Source organism: Lampris incognitus, chromosome 1 (assembly GCF_029633865.1).
Source record: "Lampris incognitus isolate fLamInc1 chromosome 1, fLamInc1.hap2, whole genome shotgun sequence".
Lineage (NCBI taxonomy): Eukaryota > Metazoa > Chordata > Actinopteri > Lampriformes > Lampridae > Lampris > Lampris incognitus.
In genome coordinates, this window is record NC_079211.1 from 104,417,949 (window position 1) to 104,433,892 (window position 15,944).

A 15,944-nucleotide genomic window follows, 5' to 3' on the forward strand; every position below is an offset into this window, starting at 1 on the left:
CTGTTGGACGCATTCGTCCCTCCAGCGATACTGCCTCCATGATCTTGAATTCAGTCACTTTGCTGGGGTCACCTGCTGAGTTGAGATGCCTGGTGGAGATAAGTGAATGGTTGAAAAGGGTATTATCAGTTAAGTAATTTATTGATGATGACCCATTATTCATATTGTTATCATCATCATCATTAGGCTGTTATTAATTTTAGTCTATTATTATTATTCTGATTATCATTATTATTATTATAGTTCTTATTATTATTATTAATAGTCCTACTTTTCAATCAAATAAAACATATTAGCCTGTTATATTTACTTGTTCAGCAAACTCATGGTAACAAGGAACACCATTGACACCGATATGTATGCCTCGCCACACAGTTGTCTGGCAGTTGTCATCCGACAGCTCCAACATCCTGTCGGTGATGGCCCATCGCTGTTCGTGGGTGTGTTGGAACATGTTGCTGATGGAATTCCAGCGTGTCTTGCGGGGTTGTATCAGTTTGTTTGCAGGTAGGTCTTGTTGATTTTTTTTTTTTTTTTTTTTTTTTTTTAGCACCAAAGTGGCCACAGTGCTGTGGTGGAAATGGGTCACCAGTTTCCTGCATGCACCAGTCAGCTAGCTCAAGGCGCTCGCCTTCAACCTATAATTTATGGCTAACTGCAGAGTATGGGCAAAACAAGGCAATGACTCGCACTCCAGCAGGGTGTTGTTTGCCATGACCATTTTGCTCGCATTGCTGTGGACACAGATGATGACCTCGTTATCCAGTCCCCACTTGCTAATAGCGCCTTGGAGATGCGCTGCCAGGTTTTCAGTGCCATGTCTTTCCTCTAGTGCGCACATCTGGAGCACAGTAATAACTAGGTTGCACCACAGCTGCCCACTGCTCCTATACCATGGGATGGGTTAAATGCAGAAAACAAATTTCATTGTAACCTGTACAATGACAAAATAAAGTGGCTTTCTTTCTTCCTTTCAATCATAAAATTACATTTTATTGTCTTGTAGGACTCGGTTATCATGGAAGTTCAACTGTCTGTAGTTATGGCCGCATATTCTGCCTTCACCGTGTTCAGTTTAATCTCCTCAATCACTTTTTGATTGTGTGCTCCAGTCTGGGGGTGAAGATTTTGAGCCTCAGCACCGTGTATTCGGGCTCAGTGTATTTGCCTTCAGCAAAGTTGAGTGGAAGCATATCATGCGCAGTTATGCCACAAAGAGCTGCGTTATCTTTTCAAACCGAGTGGGATGGGTTGGGGGCGGTAAATGATGATGTCATATGGGTTTGTCGAGTTTGGCCAGCACCAGCAGCCTGCTCTCTATGCAGGTTAACGTCCACATGCCTGTGCTGAATGCAGTTACGCATTGCTGCAGTCAAGTGGTTATATTCCACTTTATTCTGACAGCGTACGTACAACCTTATTTCCATCTAGACAATTAAAATACTGCCAAACCACGCTGGTTGTCATCTTTGTCCCACTTTTCACTTTGCTGGTTTGACTGTCGCGAGACAAATAAGCAACCGTGGCTTCAAAAACAAGGCCAATATTATTATCCCCGCTAGGCGGATTGCCTGGAGGGCGTTCTGTGTATGGTCGCGCACACATTTGTGTGTGTGTATCTTTTCGTGGCTAATTTCACAACTACTGGACCTATCACAGAAAGTTCATCTGGACACAGCGCTTATTGAGAGATAAGTGTCATCACTCATCTAAGTGATCTCTTCAGTCTCAGCTGACTGCAGCTGTCCCCACCCTTATAAACAATACAGTGGCATAACAACTGAAACCAACAATAGGTTTCATATGCAAATTACCATGAGCATTAACTAGCATTACAATGGCCATGTGTACTATTCACAGGGGATTGGGGAATAGTTGCAATCACAGCATTGTAAAATGGCGACAGACATACTGTTAGGACCCCCCCCGCCCTTGGTTCAGAGGTGGTCGTTCCCTCTTCATATCATCTCTTCACATCTGGCACATCTGTCGCCATCTCGCAATGCTGTGATTGCAACTATTCTCCAATCGGATCCGGGCCTGGGTCCATCATGTGAAAGCACCCCGAGTGTTTATGTTTACAAGGTTAGATAACTTGTCAGAGTTGGCGAGCGGGACCAAGGTTTATCTGACATTAGCAACACATTGTTAGCTGATTGATAATGTAGTCAAGCTGAAGGCTCATGTCATCTATTGTTGCGTTTCTAACGTTGTAGAGAGTGATACATAAAGTACATTACCATTCTGAGACGTGCACTTGTACGGGACACTTGCCATTGTGTAGTATACAGCAGCAAGCAAAACAGAAAGCAAGCAGAGGTTACTGTGTTTGATGACAAGAGTCGATTGTGAGAAGGTATATGCTCTGCAGGCGAGTGGTGGGGGGTGGGGAGATTTGAATTGAGGGCACGGATAATTTGCATATTTATAGATTCTGGAGTTCTTAATGAGGGAGAAGGAGTAGATGTGATTTTAAGGATTTTAACAAGATAATTGAACTTATTTTGCAGAAAAAACACATCAGACAATTTCTTATATCCAATAGGGTATTTTATATGTCTTAAAACATGACCGGAGGGGTCTTTAAAACAAGCCCAAAAAATGCAACCCGCAACCCGTGACTTTTTTCAGGCGACTTCAAAAAAAAGAAGCACAAAGTCATAAGTGGACTTGGCAACTCTGGCGAACAGCCCAATGTGCTGTTTTTTTTTTTTTTTTTAAATCTGGCATTGTTAACATCAGTAATGGATGCTTATTTTTTATAAAGCAACATTTGACTAGGAAGACATGACATTTCAATGTTATTTAAATATGTACATTAAGTTTAACTGACTAGTATTTCTGGTGCCTACTAGCGAGGGCAGCAACCTTTAATCGACTTGTCGACTAATCGGGCACATCCCTAGTCCAGATCTAGGTGAGACGGATTGCTGTTCACACCTGGCATTACAATATGTCTCAAATGCATCATTAATGGCCACTTGTGATCAGATCTTGGGTCCCCGCCCAACGTGCATAAATCAATATAGCTTCTGTTTTTGGACTATACCAAATATCACCAATATAAACTGTCATCCTTTCTATTCTTAGCTTTCCAATGCAATTAAAATATTTGGTAACATGGACTTTTCAAAATGCTCAGATATTGTGGACAAGGTAGCAAGATTACTCCCCTTCTGTCTGTTACACATGAAAAAACTATCTTGTCTTGACCCAACTGAAGTTACAAAAATAATTTCATCTCACCCATTATTATGATTACTATAATTATTCATATTCATATTATTGTTATTATTATTATTATTATTATTAATATTATTATTATTAAGGGAGTAGACAATGCAGTGATTTTGATTTGAGATTCTGGCCGTCCGCTGCCTTGGTTGGCCCATCTAATTTCCAGGCGGTTATCGCTCTCTGGACATGTTTTATTCTTTGGTGTAACTCACACGCGACACACATTGCTGGTGGTGGACGAAACCAGAAAAGAACAAGAAAAGGGGGGGAATGTAAACAACAGAGTAAAAAAGACCAGCTTATTTAAAGAAACTCACTTTTTTGTTATTCCTGTCCTGCAAACTCTGGTTGTTTTTGTTGTTGTTTTTTTGGGGTCCCGTGCCGCTCCCTGGATTAATTGTAAAACTGACTCCCTCCCCTCAGGAATCCCTTGGTTAATGAACAGATACATCCACTTATGCTGTTGACAAGGTGGTCCTTCAATATGGACAGGGACACAATTGCATTCAGACTGCACTACATACGTGGACATATGCGTCCCAGGCCACCTCCAAATGCGTTCTGGGTGATCGGCTCTCTTGAGGAGGTCTTGAGGACAGAGGTGTGTTGCCTTCAGACCTGTATTTATAGTTGTGCAGTTGGATGCATTTTAATACGAGGTCTAAACAGCCCGTTTGGTACCGATCATGCGGACAATCCAATTAAAAGGTTTCGTCTACGGACATTACAGTTTTAGTCTGTGATTTTTCTTTCCCACACAAAATCACAAATTCTGTGATTTGTTTTTCCCAGAAACTTGTAGTTACCTTGGAAAAAAACCCAACATAACAGCATGCTACCAGTGTTTGTATTGATTATTTCCATCAGAGCCTGTGGAAATGGAGAGCGCTGTTTTCTCACGGCCCTGAAGCAAAGATAATCCACTGTGAGGGGTTAACTAACTCTCTGCGAGAGGGTGGGATGGTGGGGCGGGGGATCCTTCATGGTGGACTGGTGTGTGTTTAAACTACTGGTCAAGTAGGTTCCCTCTGGAGGGGCAACTCTGACAAGGGTGCTGTGAAAAAAATTCCCGTGGTCTCAGCAGAAATGCATTTTACAATTTGCATTTTGCTCTGCAGGCGTTCGGCTCATGCTCTGATTCGGAGTGACTTACATGAGTCAGAAAGTGGAGCAAGCTTCAGTGTGTATCGCTGACATGATGAGTCACAAAATCGAAAGAATTCAGACTGTTGTTGCCCTCATAATGCCCCCGTGTGGTGAGAGAGAGAGATATGGTTGGTAAATTCTGACTGGTTAAATTTGAGAGACAACAGTAGTTGCTTCAGTGGTGAGTTTTTGACCAACTGTAGTACACTGGTTGTACTGGGCAGCTCCTATTGCATTAAGAGGTTTAGCAATGTGTGTGTAAAGAAGGGGCATTGCTAGAAAGGAAAAAAAAAACAGCATGCACTGGGCAGTGCCCTAACTTGTGTAAAAGATACCGGGACTTATTATTGGCTGTGCTTGCGTAATGATGTAGTATCTTAAATTGGTATGAGATCTTAGCATTTTACCCTTTTTACCACAGAAGAGCCGTCTTTACTGCTCATCAAGAAGAGGAAGTCTTCATAGGAAAGGGAAGCGAGCAGCCAGCAGCCATACCGGAAGCCCTGAAAGATTGCCTGAGATTGCTTTATTCAAAAAAGGCCTAGGAATTTCTTTTTCTAGGCCCACCTTAATCCATAGATGATCTCCAGGCGTGACTGTTCTGATTTGTGGCATTATCTAGTTTCGTTTTAAGTTGAATCCCTTACTTGCAACACTGTTGGTGGTCCACCTATTCCACAATTAGACTAATTATACTTTGCATGCAGTCTTGGCTATGAAATGATTGATATTTAGTGTACCAAGATTGGCAGGTTGACACAGGAATGGGAGTCACACTGGATAAAACAAGCATCTGCTAAATGAGAAAGTAGAAGTGTAATATAACTGCTCACTTACATTTTTTTCAGCCAACTATACTTTTCTCTGATGTTAGCTTGATTAGCATGTTTGAATTTCTTTCTTAAATGTTATTGTTTATTTGATTGAAAAATTGCCTTGTAATGTTTTTTAGGTCCACTTATGGGTCTTTTCCACTGTGTGGTACCAACTCGACTCTACTTAATTTTTTTTGGTTTTCCATTGGCAAAAATTGGGGATAGTACCTGGTACTTTTTAGTACCACCTCCGTTGAGGCTCCAAGCGAGCTGAACCGATGCTAAAAGGTGACGTCCAAACACTGCAGTTCACTGATTTATCAGAGAGAATCGTCACTAGAGTCATCACTGCGTCATCATTGCTCGACACAGGACATCCTGCACAAACTGGTCATTTTTTATTATTATTTTTTATTTTCCCCCTTTTTTCTCCCCAATTGTATCCAGCCAATTACCCCACTCTTCTGAGCCGTCCCAAGCTCTGCTCCACCCCTTCTGCCGATCCGGGGAGGGCTGCAGACTACCACATGCCTCCTCCGATACATGTGGAGTCGCCAGCCGCTACTTTTCACCTGACAGTGAGGGGTTTCACCAGCGGGATGTAGTGCATGGGGATCACGCTATTAGCCCCAGTTCCCCCTCCCCCCCTGAACAGGTGCCCCGACCGACCAGAGGAGGTGGTAGTGCAGCAACTAGGACACATACCCACATCTGGCTTCCCAATCGCAGACACGGCCAATTGTGTCTGTAGGGATGCCTGACCAAGCTAGAGGCAACATGGGGATTCAAACCGGCAATGGAATAGACCGCTACACTACCCGGATGCCAACAAACTGGTCATTTTCAAACAACCAAGCTACTGTAGCAGCCACAATTTTTTTTATTTACCGTATTAACATTACTTGATTAAGCAACCCACAAAAAGTCTCCTGTTTTTTTCACCAGTCTTTGGTCTCGCTGCCTTCAGCCTCTTCTGAAACAAGTATTGTCTCCTTGCTGTGACAAACAGCCACATACTGAGAATCAAAAACACCATCCCTTAGATATCCTCCATTGTACCTGTGTGTGTCGCGTTGAAAATGACATGGCAGTTTCACACGGCTTCGCTATGACGACCAGCTACACTGAGGGGGTTCTATCTGCAGTGGAAAATGAAGTCTAGAAAAGTACCTGGGACCAAAAGCGAGTAGAGTCAAGTTGAGCTGGTAGCATGCGGTGGAAAAGGGCCATTGGTGTTGTTCCTTGCCTTCTAAAACAGCTGATATAGCACCGTTCTTAATCTCTGACACCTGTCGGCATAGGTGCAGCTGAGCCTTTTCTACTAGCCTCTCTACCAGCTTCTCTACTAGCCTCTCTACTAGCCTCTCTACCAGCCTCTCTGCTAGCCTCTCTGCTAGTCTCTCTACTAGCCTCTCTGCTAGTCGTTGACGACTCATCTAAACTATCGCTTTCACTCACATACTGTATTTGACCCCACTGCTTGAGCCAACGAACACAAAGCTCTTCTTTTATGGAGAGTAAGCCCTTCTGGTCACATGGTCTGAACATGGCCTTCATAACAGGGGGGACCCGTGCTGTGTTGAATAGAATAGCTTATTCTAAACGTACCAAACATTTTGTATTGTTCTGCTGTTTGTGTACATTATTTAAAACACATTTAATAAATATATATTATTTGAAATAAAGCTATTCTTTATTTGGCCTAAAAAATTGCCTGTTGGTCCTTTAAACAATTTTTGTCATCATTATTACTATCGTTATTATAAATAATACCTCTCTCTCCTTTGCAGGGCTGGCTTTGGCCTGACCAAGCCGCTCAAGATGAACATGGTGAAGAGGATTATGGGTCGGCCACGGCAGGAGGAGTGCAGCCCTCAGGACAACGCGCTGGGCCTGATGCACCTGCGTCGCCTCTTCTCCGAGCTGTGCCATCCGCCGCGTCACATGACCCAGAAGGAACAGGAGGAGAAGTTGTACATGATGCTGCCTGTCTTTAACAGGGTGAGTTACTTCCCCGAACACCCGGGGATGGGATGCACCTGTCAGGATCACATTTATCCATGTAGGCCTGATGGATGAATTAAGTATTGACTCCTCATTATTTTCCTTTATATTGTGATCACTACTATTTGTCGAGATTATTACTTGCGCTCTGATTTGACAAAAAATACTGCATTTTTTGTAAGGCTAAGTGTAATCTCGACTTGAATATTCAGGTAGATTCAATTGCCGTTGTTCAGCGATATGAGTGTAACAACAGAAGATCAATATAGACACACTGCACAGTTTGCTGTCTGTGTGGTTGACACAAAGAAACCTCAACATTTCACCTTTGAAACAAGCATGAAATCCAGCATGACTCAGACCCGCACAACCTGGACGACCAGATGAGATCACATCTCAACACAGAGGAGAGTTTTCAGATGGACTTGAATACATAAATAATCAGTTAGGGAGATCAAATTTAAACAACCTGCAATGTGGGCTGAGAGAGAGCGAGAGAGAGAGAGAGAGAGAGAGAGAGACAGAGGATAAATGGGAGGATGACGTGTTTTCATCAGCGGCTGTCCTTCAACAAATAAAAGGCGCTGTGGCTGTGTAGATATGTGTGTTTTTAACAACAGGAAGGAGAATGTGTGTTACTGGCTTTGTGTATATATGTGATATAGTAAGCGTATGTGTGTATTCAGAGACAGATAACCAAAGGAGGATCAGCCTTTATTAGTTTGTGTCCAATGTGTGCTTTTGCTTGCTTGCTTAAAAAAAACAACTGAAGGCAATAGAACAAAATAGATCTGAAAGTAACATCCAGACGATTCCAGTGGAGGTGAGGTTTGGATATTCAGAACAAGATTCGACTTGGAACTGGTTCCAGTTTTCCATGATCCAGTAACTGTAGCTGTTTTGTAAAGAAACTTGAGTTATAGCTGCTTATTGAATCTCATTTGCAAAAAACAGTTCAGTGCATTGAGGATTAAAAAAAAAGGTGTAAGTCTATGGGGCGTGCGGGTGGCGTGGCGGTCTATTCTGTTGCCTATCAACACGGGGATCACCGGATCAAATCCCCGTGTTACATCTGGCTTGGTCGGGCGTCCCCACAGGCACAGTTGGCCGTGTCTGCGGGTGGGAAGCCAGATGTGGGTATGTGTTCTGGTCGGGGCGCCTGTTCGGGGGAACTGGGGGGGAATAGCATGATCCTCCCACGTGCTACGTCTCCCTGGTGAAACTCCTCACTGTCAGGTGAAAAGAAGCGGCTGGTGACTCCATATGTATCGGAGGAAGCATGTGATAGTCTGCAGCCCTTCCCAGCTCAGCAGAGGGGGTGGAGCAGCAACCGGGATGGCTCGGAAGAGTGGGGTAATTGGCCAGATACAATTGGGGGGGAAAAGGGGGGGGTCTGTGATAATTTTCATCAGCTGCCAGGACCTGCAGCCCTAATGGCCATATAATGTTAAGTAGTTGAGTCCTGTGTCAACACTGCATATAGATTGTTTATAACACTGTAGAAGATTAAGCTAGCGCTAGTACCATTAGCGGCCCACACTTAGGTACAACACATTCACTAACAAGAGACATAATATGGGAAGATGAGGTATGATTATCTCTCTCTCTCTCTCTCTCTCTCTCTCTCTCTCTCTCTCTCTCTCTCTCTCTCTCTCTCTCTCTCACTCTCTATCTATCTATCTAATTATTTTTAACAATAATAATAGCACATTTTATTTGTGGGCGCCTTTACGACCCCTCCTCCTGTTCATCTACAAAGAGCTCCTGGAAGGGAAAGTCCATTCAGTATTGCAGTGAGGGAGATGAGAACAAAGAGTGACTCAGTCAGGCGATAACAATACATTTTGCAAAGACATTTCAATCCCTCTCAACAGCTGAGTCTCCTTCATTTAGATAGGAAAACATATGACTAATATGCTTCTATTTACAGGATATTTTTTATAACTTGCTTTCATTGATGTTAAAATTGACTGTATGTGTGTGTGTGTGTGTGTGTGTCTGTGTGTGTGTGTGTGTGTTATATACATAAAGTTGATATCTTTCATGATGGTAATGTTTGAAAATGGTTCAAAACCCTAAGTGCTATATTGGGATAAAATTACTTTTGTTTATCAAACATTTTGGTTTCTCTCTCAAAAACTATGATTTGGATGATGAAAATGAAGAATTGTACCTGTGATTCAATGGAAACACGATTCGATAAGCAGAAATTGGAATTGATAAAATTCACATGATACTGCTTGGTAGCTAACAAGCATATGACACAAAAGCTCTCTCCACTTGTGCACCACTTTCTGTTGCACTGGCTTAGCATCCCTGTACGGCGGCTGGCGTTCAGTGCAGGGCTCAGCGTTGCTAAGTGTCCTTGTTGAGGTGGAGTGCCATACTGAGGGTCTCTCGACTTCGTGGCTAATTACCCATCAGTGGGTGGGATTCACAGGCCGATGAAATAATTGATTTCAGAATTCAAAATTGGAGTGCTCCCACAGCAGGGCGATGCGAGGGGTCCGGGCCATAGTTTTCATTCCAGTTCCTCGGATGAATACATTAACGATGGGGGCCCATTGTTGAATCAAGTGGAGTTTTTCTTTGACCTGCTGCTCTAGGGGTCAGCAGGGTTTTCCACTAGTGCATACAGTGTTTAGCTGAGTGAAAATAGTAGCCAGCTGAGGACCCATGGGGGGCACGCTGCTGCTTCAAATTATAAGGTGGGGGTGTGCTGCTGCTGCTCAACATGAGCTAAAATTGTCTATCACACATTTTTAATGCTGAATTCTTTTGTTTTATTTAAAGATGGCAACAAACTCAAACATTTATTACACTGCTGTTTGAGCAGCTTTCTGTAGATGGAAGGCCCCTATTACTTTTAATAGGACTAGTAGGGCAAATAGTATAAGCTTATTTTTACATTACTTAAAATGTGTTTAGTAATGAATAAAGTAACTGTCTGTTCAATGGGCATAACAAAAACAAAAAACATAAAGAGATTATTGTAATATGGTTGCCATTATTAAGTTACATTTTAAGGTAAGCAAATATATTTTATCATTTTGTATAAACTGACCAACAGGTTCCTAAAGAAGGGAGACAGTCCTCTGAGTTGGGCTTGCTAGTGCTCTTTTGCTTTTGTGTGACATAGGCTTCTCTGTAATATGATAAAAGAATGACGTTGTTAACACATGGAGTGAGATGGATGAAGCAGCAGACCTCTGTGGGCCTACATCAACATTTGGTTTTGACTGACACTGTTGTTGTCATTCACACACAATAAACCCAGGAAAGAAGAATGTACTTCACACTTGATCAGACTATAAGCACTACTACTACTATTTTCGGCTGCTCCCGTTAGGGGTCGCCACAGTGGATCATCCATTTCCATTTCTTCCTGTCTTCTGCATCTTCCTCTGTCACACCAGCCACCTGCATGTCCTCCCTCACCACATCCATAAATCTCCTCTTTGGCCTTCCTCTTTTCCTCTTCCCTGGCAGCTCCATATTCAGCATCCTTCTCCCAATATACCCAGCATCTCTCCTCCACATATATCCAAGCCATCTCAATCTTGCCTCTCTTGCTTTGTCTCCAAACCGTCCAACTTGAGCAGTCTCTTTAATGTAATCATTCCTAATCCTGTCCTTCTTCATCACTCCCAGTGAAAATCTTAGCATCTTCAACTCTGCCACCTCCAGCTCCACCTCCTGACTTTTCGTTGGTGCCACTGTCTCCAAACCATATAACATAAGCACTGTGACTTCTAAATGGGTAAGAGGAACATGGCTGTTTAAACTGTGGAAGCCATCACATCCCTCCTTACATACTGTGTACTACTACTACTACTACTACTACTACTACTTTTGGCTGCTCCCGTTAGGGTCGCCACAGTGAATCATCCGTTTCCATCTCTTCCTGTCCTCTGCATCTTCCTCTGTCACACCAGCCACCTGCATGTCCTCCCTCACCACATCCATAAACTTCTTCTTTGGCTTTCCTGTTGTCGTCTTCCCAGGCAGCTCCATATTCAGCATCCTTCTCCCAATATACCCAGCATCTCTCCTCCACACACGTCCAAGCCATCTCAATCTTGCCTCTCTTGCTTTGTCTCCAAACCGTCCAACTTGAGCTGTCCCTCTAATATAATCGTTCCTAATCCTGTCCTTCTTTGTCACTCCCAATGCAAATCTTAGCATCTTCAACTCTGCCACCTCCAGCTCCGCCTCCTGTCTTGTGGTCAGTCCCATTGTCTCCATACCATAAAACATAGCTGGTCTCACAACCGTCTTGTAAATCTTCTCTTTAACTCTTGCTGGTATCCTTCTGTCGCAAATCACTCCTGACACTCTTCTCCACCCACTCCACCCTGCTTGCACTCTCTTCTTCACCTCTCCCTGTTACTTTGAACATTAGACCCCAAGTATTTAAACTTGTATGTCTTTGTCACTTCTACTGTCTATCACCATTCTGCTCTCCTCCCTCTCATTCATGCATAGTTATTCTGTCTTGCTCCGACTGACTTTCATTCCTCTTCTCTCCAGTACATACCTCCACCTCTCCAGGCTCTCCTCAACCTGCACCCTACTCTCGCTACAGATCACAGTGTCATCCGCGATCATTGTTCACAGAGACTCCTACCTGATCTCGTCCGTCAACCTGTCCATCACCATTGCAAACAAGAAAGGGCTCAGAGCCAATCCTTGATGTAATCCCACCTCCACCTTGAACCCATCTATCATTCCACCGCATACCTCACCAATATCACACTTCCCTCATACATGTCCTGCACCACTCCTACATACTTCTCTGCAACTCCCGACTTCCTCATACAATACCACACCTCCTCTCTCGGCACCCTGTCATATGCTTTCTCTAAATCAACAAAGACTCAATGTAACTCCATCTGACCTTCTCTATACTTCTCCATCAGCATTCTCAGAGCAAACATCACATCTGTGGTGCTCTTTCATGGCATGGAACCATACTGCTGCTCGCTAATCATCACCTCTCCTCTTAACCTAGCTTCTATTACTCTTTCCCATATCTTCATGCTGTGGCTGATCAACTTTATACCTCTGTAGTTGCTACAGTTCTGCACATCACCGTTGTTCTTGAAAATCTGTACCAGTATGCTTCTTCTCCACTCCTCAGGTATCCTCTTGCTTTTAACACAATATTGTGTTAAACAATCTAGTTAAAAACCCACCGCCATCTCTCCTAAACATCTCCATGCCTCCACAGGTATGTCATCAGGACCAACCGCCTTTCCACACTTCATCCTCTTAACAGCTATCCTCACTTCCTCCTTGCTAAAATCCACCTTACTTCCTATCCCCACGTCATCCAACCTTCTCTCTCTCTCATTTTCTTCATTCATCAGCCCCTCAAAGTACTCCTTCCACCTTCTCACCACACTCCCCTTGCTTGGCAGCACATTTCCATCTCTATCATTCATCACCCTAACTTGCTGCATATCCTTCCCAGCTTGGTCCCTCTGTCTAGCTAATCTGTACAAGTCTGTTTCTCCTTCCTTAGTGTCTAGCCTGTCATACAACTCACCATATGCTTTTCCTTTGCCTCTGCCACCTCTCTCTTCACTTTACACTATATCTTCTTTTACTCCTTTTTACTTTCTTCATCTCTCTGACTACCCACTTCTTCTTTGCCAACCTCTTCCTCTGTATACTTTGCTGTACTTCCTCATTCCACCACCAAGTCTCATTGTCTTCCTTCCTCTGTCCTGATGACACACCAAGTACCTTCCTAGCTGTCTCCCTCACGATTTCTGCAGTGCTTGCCCAGCCATCCGGCAACTGTTCACTACCACCCAGTGCCTGTCTTAACGCCTCCCTGAACGCCACACAACAGTCTTCCTTCTTCAACTTCCACTATTTGATCGTTGGCTCTGCTTTCACTCTCTTCCTTTTCTTGATTCTCTAAAGTTGTCCTACAGATCACCATCCGATGCTGCCTAGCTACGTTCTCCCATGTCACCACCTTTCAGTCTCCAATCCCTTTCAGATCACGCCTCCTACATAAGATATAGTCCACCTGTGTGCGCTTTCCTCCACTCTTATATGTCACCCTGTGTTTTCCTCTCTTCTTGAAATATGTATTCACCACAGCCATTTCTATCCTTTTTACAAAATCCACTACCGTCTGTCATTCCACTTTCCTCTCCTTGACACCATACCTGCCCATCACCTCCTCATCACCTCTGTTCCCTTCACCAACATGCCCATTGAAGTCCGCTCCAATCACCACTCTGTTCTCCTTGGGTACCCTCTCCACCAAGTCATCCAACTCACTCCAGAATTCATCTTTCTCTTCCATCTCACACCCAACTTGTGGGGCATATGTGCTGATAACATTCATCAATACACCTTCGATTTCCAGCTTCATACTCATCACTCTGTCCGACACGCTCTTCACCTCCAACACACTCTTGACATACTCTTCCTTCAGAATTACCCCTACCCAATTTCTCCCCCCATCTACACCATGGTAGAAGAATTTAATGCTCCTGGCCTTACTCCCCTTCCACCTGGCCTCTTGCACACACAGTATATCTACCTTCCTTCTCTCCATCATATCAGCCAGCTCTCTCGCTTTACCAGTCAGTGCCAACATTCAAAGTTCTGACTCTCAACTCCACACTCCTACCCTTCCTCCTCTCCCACTGCCTCTGGACATGACGTCCTCCTCTCCTTTTCCTTCGCCCAACAGTAGCATAGTTTCCACCGGCACCCTGTTGGCCAAAAGTACTGTTGGCAGTCGTTGGTAACTTGGGCCTTGACCAATCCGGTATGGAAATCTGATTTATGATCTGTATATTTGATTTGGCAAAGGGTTTACGCCGGATGTCCTCCCCATCTATCCTGACTTGGGACACGCACTACAAATGTGCTGGCTTGTGCATCCCCAGTGGCTGGGTTTGCATACCTCGTTACATGCTGTAATTGGCAATATAACGAGGGCTTTTTTTCTTTCCTTGAAATTTTCATAGGTTAGGCTAAATTATAGGCTAAACAGTTCATGGATAATTCCGAGTGCACTTCCAGCTGGTTAGAGACGATTTTGCACTATTGAAGCACAAGCATTCATGTCAGAACACCTGTTTTGTCATCAACTTCATATCGAACCTTGGAGTGTTCAGAAAAAGGAGGACTTTTCAGTCAATATGATGTCACAACAAGCAGACATATCTGAGAGCATGACAGGTGAAATAAAAATACATGGGCTTTACTGATTTGGGAGGCTTCAGTGGCATGACTGATGTTAAAAGTCAAGTCAAGTCAGTTTTATTTGTATAGCCCAATATCACAAATTACAAATTTGCCTCAGTGGGCTTAACAGCAATACAACATCCTGTCCTTAGACCCTCTCATTGGATAAAGAACAACTCCCTAAAAAAAAAAAAGAAAAGAAAAAGAAAAGAAAAGAAAAGAAAAACAACACATTTCGATAAATCAGCGTGATACAATCTGTGTGAAAAGTGGCTCACAATAACAAAAAGACATGTTTTCATTTTGTTTGCTGGAAAGAAGCAGAAAACCATTTGTGGCAAACCCCACAAATCTGTGGCCTTATTACCTGTCCTGTCTACTTGTGTGACTGACAAGTACGTACACACAAACAAGCAGTGAGCGACAGTTGAGCTTTCGCTTTCACGATGTAGGCTCCGCTCAGTTGGATGTAAGGCACCTTACATCAATAGGGCGAGAAGCAACTCACTATGACAAAACAAAAAAAAAACACCAGTAAGATGAAAAGAAAAAAAAACGTTAAGAAAGTAGTCGGCTGGAAATGTTTTAATGCCCGGCCATCCGGCTGACAGCCGGCGCTTATGGAAAACTCTGGGCCAGGTTGCGGTGAGCTCTGCAGGGGGAATCATACGACACGCCTGGCTGGCCAAGATACTCAAGCAGAGACAAGAGAAAATGAGATGTGTCAGATGTGACCTAAAATTAACACATTGACTCAAGGCTTTTTGGGGGCGGGGGGGGGGTAACCCCCCACCCACCACCTTCATGTTGTGGACTTCACAGATGAGGGCATTGTAAAGGTCTCACTTTTGACTGCACAACTGATGAACACCATTGCTGTGTTTTGGCTCCTTTCTAAAAAAAGAATTGTTTTTTCATTATAATTTTTGTTTAAGATCTGGTTTTACGCTCTTTTTAGCTGTTTTTTACAAGAAACAGTATGGGTACTATTTGGTGCACAGATGCACAGATGCTAGAGTTCTGCAATGTCATATACTCCTTTGGTATAACACTTGAATGTTTGGTGTAAAATATCTGCATTTCTAAATGCAGGATGCATCAAGTAGAAGTGCTTGAAGGAAAAGCTCTGCAGTAGCTTCTATAGTTCCATAAAGTAATGGAAAGTTTGCAGTTTTCTACTACATAACTGAAACTATAGATCCTTAACAGGGCTACCTTTGTTTTAATGTTTAATTTATTCTTAATGTAACATTTAAAACTTAAATTTATTATTATGTTTGCCTTATTCTCCTTTCTTCTATATTTTTTTTCATTTCTTTCGGGGGGTTTAGATGAGTTCACGAGGGTCCTCGTGGGGGATCTTCTGTTGTCTTCAAATAGAGCTTGTGAGTTCGTGGTTTCGTTATGGGAAGTTAGCCACATGATATCATTGGTGTTAAAGTGGTAAAATTGTGAGAATGCTGTTGCTAAGCAACTGCGCAAACATACCATGAACTGCATCCAGGTAGCGTAGTGGTCAATTCCGTT

General features: G+C 43.3%; 1 protein-coding gene across 1 annotated transcript in view; it reads left to right on the top strand.

The window, feature by feature from the left end:
* Window positions 1–6,993: 6,993 nt before the first annotated feature.
* wdfy3 (WD repeat and FYVE domain containing 3) overlaps window positions 6,994–15,944 on the top strand; it is a 202,712-nt gene continuing 193,761 nt past the window's right edge. Inside the window, exon 1 of the mRNA XM_056274002.1 lies at window positions 6,994–7,199. Coding sequence (XP_056129977.1) covers window positions 7,020–7,199 — 180 coding nt within the window. The 5' untranslated portion in view covers window positions 6,994–7,019. The remainder of the gene's footprint in view (window positions 7,200–15,944) is intronic.